The 6,000-nt window shown below is 44.8% G+C and overlaps 1 protein-coding gene across 1 annotated transcript in view; it reads left to right on the forward strand.

The window, feature by feature from the left end:
- Positions 1 to 5,609, forward strand: part of LOC119462429 (uncharacterized) — a 131,769-nt gene extending 126,160 nt beyond the window's left edge. Inside the window, exon 2 of the mRNA XM_037723779.2 lies at positions 4,615 to 5,609. Coding sequence (XP_037579707.1) covers positions 4,638 to 5,609 — 972 coding nt within the window. The 5' untranslated portion in view covers positions 4,615 to 4,637. The remainder of the gene's footprint in view (positions 1 to 4,614) is intronic.
- Positions 5,610 to 6,000: the final 391 nt, after the last annotated feature.

Here is a 6,000-nt window from a genome sequence, read left to right on the forward strand (position 1 = left end):
TCTATCTTTTCTGTATCTAGTGTTGTGTGAGGATCCCATACAATACTTGCATTGTAGAGAAGGTCTTACTATGGCTTTGTACGCCTTGTTTCTTAGTTCGTTTGATGATCTTCTTAATTTGTGTTTTAGAAAGCCTAATTTTTTACGAGCTGAAGAGCATATGTTATCAATGTGTGGTCCATTTAAGCCTGGATGTAATGGTAATTCCTAAATACTTATATTCTTCTACTTGTTTGATCATGTTACCGTTTATGTTATATGAAAACACCAGTTTGTTTCTTTTATTAGTAAGGCACATCTGTACTGTTTTTTCAAGATTAATAATCATATCCCATTTAGCACACCATTCTGCCAGTATTTTTCGATTCACATTCAACTCATGTTGGTCAGAAACAGAATTTATAGTTTTAAAAATGACACAGTCATCAGCAAACAATTTAACGGAGACAGTTGATTTGACAGAGTCTGCCATATCGTTGATATAGAGGTTAAACAAGACCGGTCCTATCACAGATCCTTGGGGTACTCCCGAGTAAACATCTAAATTTCCAGAGCATGATTCGTCTACATCTACATATTGTTTTGTGTTAGTCAAATAAGATATAACCCAGTTGATTATTTCGGGAGGTATACCAATTGTTTCCATCTTTAGGATTAGTTTATTGTGAGACACCCTGTCGAATGCTTTGGAGAAGTCCAAAAATATTATGTCCACCTGACCATTCATATCTAAAACTTTAGCAAATTCATTAATGGTTGCTACTAACTGCGTGTTAGTAGAAAAGCCCTGTCGGAACCCATGCTGTGCATTGTGTATGATATTGTGTTTATCCAAGAAATTATTTAAATATTTCACCAAAATATGCTCCAACACCTTGCAAGAAATACATGTAAGTGAAATTGGTCGATAATTACTAATTTCTATCGGGCTACCCTTCTTAAGAACAGGAACAACACGAGCCAGGAGCCAATCTGTTGGTACTTTACCAGTTTCTAAGGACTTATTAAATATTATGAGGAGAAATCTACCGATCAGCTGTGCATATCTTTTAAGAAAAATAGCCGGAATTTTATCTGGACCTGTTGACTTCTTTGCGTCTAACCGTAAGAGTAGTTCAACTACACCCTCCAAGGATATGGACAGACAGAGGCGTACCAACTATTTCTCGAGTGGGGGGGCAAACCGTAGATCTGACTCTCTCTCCATATATATATAGAATTACTAGTATAATAAGTGAAAAAGCCGGGAAATGCATCTGTCAGGTATTTTTATTTGTAACAATAGACCTATTTCTCCTTAACACATGGTGAACCATCGAGGCCTGAAAAATTAAAAAATAATTTGAATTTGCATTTTTTTTTGTCGCTATAAAATCTATGTGATGCAGGGACAAATGGCATTGAATGCCCAGAGGTCCCTGATCTAACCCAGTAGGAGCAGTGCAGCTCACAAAAAAGAAAATGCATATTTGTTGCAGTCAACTTTACTAATTAAAATTTTTACGTGGTGTCTACAGCATAAATGTATGGCTAGTTAAGGTAATAGTACTGTCGAGGTTATACAGAACGAACGACAATCAACATAAATTACTCTCAATACTAAAAAGAAAAAGACAGCAGAGCTGTGCGAACTTGGTGAATTACAACCCAATTTTTAGTGAAGCTGTTTTTTTTTTTTCGAACAGTTGCACTAAATGTTTCAGTCTCCTGTAATTACATCGCATACATTGAAAAGTTACCCGTATATTAGTGTTCCGTTTTAAACCTTGTCTCCGTGTAATGCTTTGACACACTTCTTGCTGGAAACTTTAAAAAAAACAGTAATTCATAAATACACATCTTACTTCGTCAGAAATTTTCATTTTCCCCAGATATAAACAAGATGCCTTGTTTAGCTCACCGGGGACACCGGAGAAGCAACCTATACGCATCGCGTATGGTGCACGGGAACAAATGGGGAAACAAGGGTTTAGTAATTATCTGCAACACTTGCATTTAAACCAAAAAAAGTGACATTTTCGCAACGCACTGCGCTTAAAATGCTCCCTATTTTCATGGAAATTCAAGTCCATATCTCATGCAATTGTTTTAGGAGTCAGGGAAAGCGGCGGTATGGCACCCTGGAACACTTGAATATGTAACTTTCTACAAAGGCTTGCAATGAACCTACAAAGAAAAAAATATTTATCGCTCGTCACTCGGGATATTGTTTCGTACTTCGAATAAATATTAAGACCGTGTCCCGCATAGTTTACTGAGGATACCGGGATCAACAACGAAATGCCATGTATAAAGCATAAAAACTGGGGAAATAGAGTATATAGTAGCTGTTTTTCGAGTACGTAAGCAACCACCTCAGTTCAAATTTTCGGAACACGTCACAATAAGGTGGTCTTCATTTCTTCAAAATATAAAATATCTGCTGTTCTTGCTCCTGCCGGGAAACAAGTAGTAGAGTAGCCCTTATTCAGAAACCGCCTGAAAATGAAATCGATAAAAGCAGAAGTGATACAGGCCTTTAGAAAAAATTCAGTTAAGTGTTCTATTGGCACTGAAATGGCTCTGCACGTTCGACCGAGGTCACTTTCACGAACATACCACCTCGCAGACCCACATGTAATGTCCTGTTCTGGGACCTTTGGCGTATCATGAATAAATGAACTTGCATATAAAATCCTAATCCGTTCTAAACCAGAATATGCCAGTGCTATCTATGACAACCACCAGGTTAATATGATTAATTCCCCGGAATGGTTCATTGTTTCTGACTACTCCTATAATACAAGTGCCTCAGCCTTAAAATCCCGGTTGTGTCTTCTCCCGCTCACCTCCCGCCGCAAAAGTGCTCGTCCTTTTTATTTTTTAGGTTCTTTCATTCGCTGCCCACAGGTAACCAAATCATGATTCCAGCGCATCGTTTCTACCGCCATACGCATCCCAATGCTGTGTATCTACCACGCGCCCATTCCACCACGTATCAGCGTTCTTTTTTTGTGCACACAGCCCGAGAATAGAGTACGCATCCTTCTGACATCGTCCTCATCACCAACATTTCCCGTTTCAAAACTGATATTGAAGAGAGAGAGAGAGGGAGAGAGAGAATAAACTTTACTCAAAATAGGACGCGAGCGTGCCCACCCCTCGTGTAATGTGCCGTTCTGGGACCTTTGAGGTATCATGAATAAATGAATAAATAAATAAATATACGATAAGTCGTGATTACACAAAGAAATTCGGCAGTTACACCTGTAAGTGGTTTGATTAAATTTTTCATGCTGATCAGATATATATTTATACCGCAACACTATGTAGACTATCTCTGGACGGAGATTCAATAGTTCCAGCATTTGATAATCCTAACCATTTCATGCAGTAAGGCACACCCATCGTTGGGCGCGGCTGATTAAAATACTTTATCCGGACCTCTCCCCTCGCCCGAAGGTTAAATATATCAAGCCGATTGTTTCGTTTTTTCAAGTATGGTTAGGCGGTAATTTGTAACTGCGGGAACTGTCCAGCGCCAGGACTGCGCAATGCAAGCGTGTATGGCTAATCTCGCGCGTCGCCCGCTACAGCGCGTCACTAGGAGGCACAATACTTGCTGCCCAAACCGGGGATACGTAGTAAGAAATACATTATTAACGTGGTGACTCTATTAAGAAATAAAATTTACCTTCAGCTGTAGTTTTGTTGGCCTTTCCAGTGTGTAGCCGAAAGTGCCCGCTTTCAAAAGTGGGGGGGGGGGGGGGCAAATGGCAAGCTTTGCCCCCCCCCCCCCCCACTTTTGACAGTGGGGGGGAAAGTGCCCTCCCTGCCCCCCCGGTAGATACGCCTATGTGGACAGACCGCCTGATTGATCTGTTGCGGGAATGATATCACAATCGTTGTCCGGCTTTGAAAACACGCTTTGAAAGCGACAATTAAACATTTGCGCTATTTGCCTGCTGTCTGTAACGAAAATGTTGCCCAGCGCCACCTGCTCGATTCGTCGATGGCCCTTGTTCCCCAAGGACTGCCAGAATTTTTGTGGGCTTTCTGATGCAAAACGCCCAAGTGTTTCAGTAAAATAACGTTCTCGGGACTCTCGCATATTATACTCATGGGTAGTTTTAGTTCTTTAAGCACCTTATCGTCAGCGCACTTTAATTTCCTGCGACGCTTTAACCTACGTTAAAACTTAATTAGTGAATTTTTGTTAGTTAGTCGACTCTGCATTTAAATTTCTAGTGCAATAATATTCGCCTCTTCGAGTAGACCAGCTCATGGACTATAATTGTGATATCTGCCACAGGCAATTTAAAATACTTTTTGAAAGTGTTCACTGAAACACCCAGTATATGTCAGAAACAGTTATGACATGAATGATTTTGAAGAAGGAAATTTGCTCAATTCCAGACATAGCCTCTTTGGTTTTTGGATGTGATTCATTATAGAGCGCTCATTATATAAGCACTGAAGCCGCCAGTTTCAGCTCATGAGCATGGTCAGCACCTGCTTTCGACATTCACAAGTGTGCATTTCGCTTGAGCAACGGGCACCTCACGTTAACAGTTTTTGCGGTGCTAGCGGCTTCTTGTCGCTTAAGCTCGTTAAATACGAGGGAACTCTGCGCAGGGCACCCGCCACCTCTCAGCACGATGGGCGCGCTGGTCTGTCGGAGCCGAGAACCCGCCGAACCGGGCACCACCATCCTGGTGGAGTCGCCCGAGCTTTGGGCCAAGCCTGCGGCGGCAGCGTCGCGGGGCCAGGCCGGCCGGCTGCCCTGGCACCGGACCCGGCGGGCCAAGCCCAGCGGCGCTGCCTCAGTTGTGTCACCCACGGGCGACAACTGCCCGTGTTGCTGCGCGGGAGCCGCGGCCGCCGCCGCCGCCAAGCTTCAGCAGCCGGAGGTGGCGTCCCTCGAGAGACCCGAGTCGCCGCCGAACAAGATCAGCTTTTCGCGAAGCGCGTGGGAGACGCCGCCATCCCCGGCCCTCGACAAGCCAAGCTCCGTGCGCGAGGAGCCACTGTACGTGGAAGAGTCCACCGACCTGTTCACGGACACCGAGCAGCAGTGCCAATTCGCCTTCTCGGGCAGCGACGACGTCACACAGGTGGAGGAGATCACGGAGAACGGTGGCGAGCCGTGCAACTTCTGTGCGCTGTACCCGGAGGGCGCGCTGACGGCGGCCACCGACGACGACCTGAAGGGCGCCGCCGAGCGACTGTGCGCGCTCTACCCGGGCACCGGCCGCCCTGTGGGCGCGGCCGAGGAGCCGTGCAGCCTCTGCCTCCTGTTCCCGTCCGACGGCGGCGTGGCGCCACGCGACGAGGAGCCCAGGGCGCTCGACGACGGCTGGTCCAACCTCGACGAAGAGGTGACCATCATGGTGGACAGGGTGTCCAGCCTCAGCTCCATCGTGGAGGAGAAGCTCCGTGTCAAGAACAAGACGAGGCAAGACGTGTGGAAAGGAACATTCGGCATCTACGTGCACCACGCTAAGGACGGCACGAAGAAGATCATCATACGTGATGGCTGGACGTCTTACCATATCCAAGGTAATGGATATGCTTATACCAACAGAATAGACGCCTTATATTATCGCATAATAAAAAAAAATTCTGATTAAGGGTGCGAAGTTCGGCTGCGAGACCTACAGCATGGCGCGCAATGCATGCATAACAATAAGCCCTTAATTGCACGAAGGAGCTTATTGAGCGTTTTGAAAACTTTTCGAATGGTTAATACCGCATCAAGGTTTGATGGAGCGAAATGTGATTCTCAAGCTAACCGCAATAAACCTTGCAACAAACTTTACACTTCAATTTGCGGCTCACTTCAGCACATCAAATAAAAAAAAATTGAGCGAACATCATCCATGCGGTCATGTGACTAACGTTTTAGCGCGCAATCATCCTTGCATCAACTATACACAGAAGATGTTGTAGGCTGCCGCACTGCATTATTGTACTCGACCAACTGGCATCATTGTCTCATGGTCTCCGTCAAAGCTTCGATAA

The sequence above is a fragment of the Dermacentor silvarum genome, chromosome 1 (assembly GCF_013339745.2).
Source record: "Dermacentor silvarum isolate Dsil-2018 chromosome 1, BIME_Dsil_1.4, whole genome shotgun sequence".
NCBI lineage: Eukaryota > Metazoa > Arthropoda > Arachnida > Ixodida > Ixodidae > Dermacentor > Dermacentor silvarum.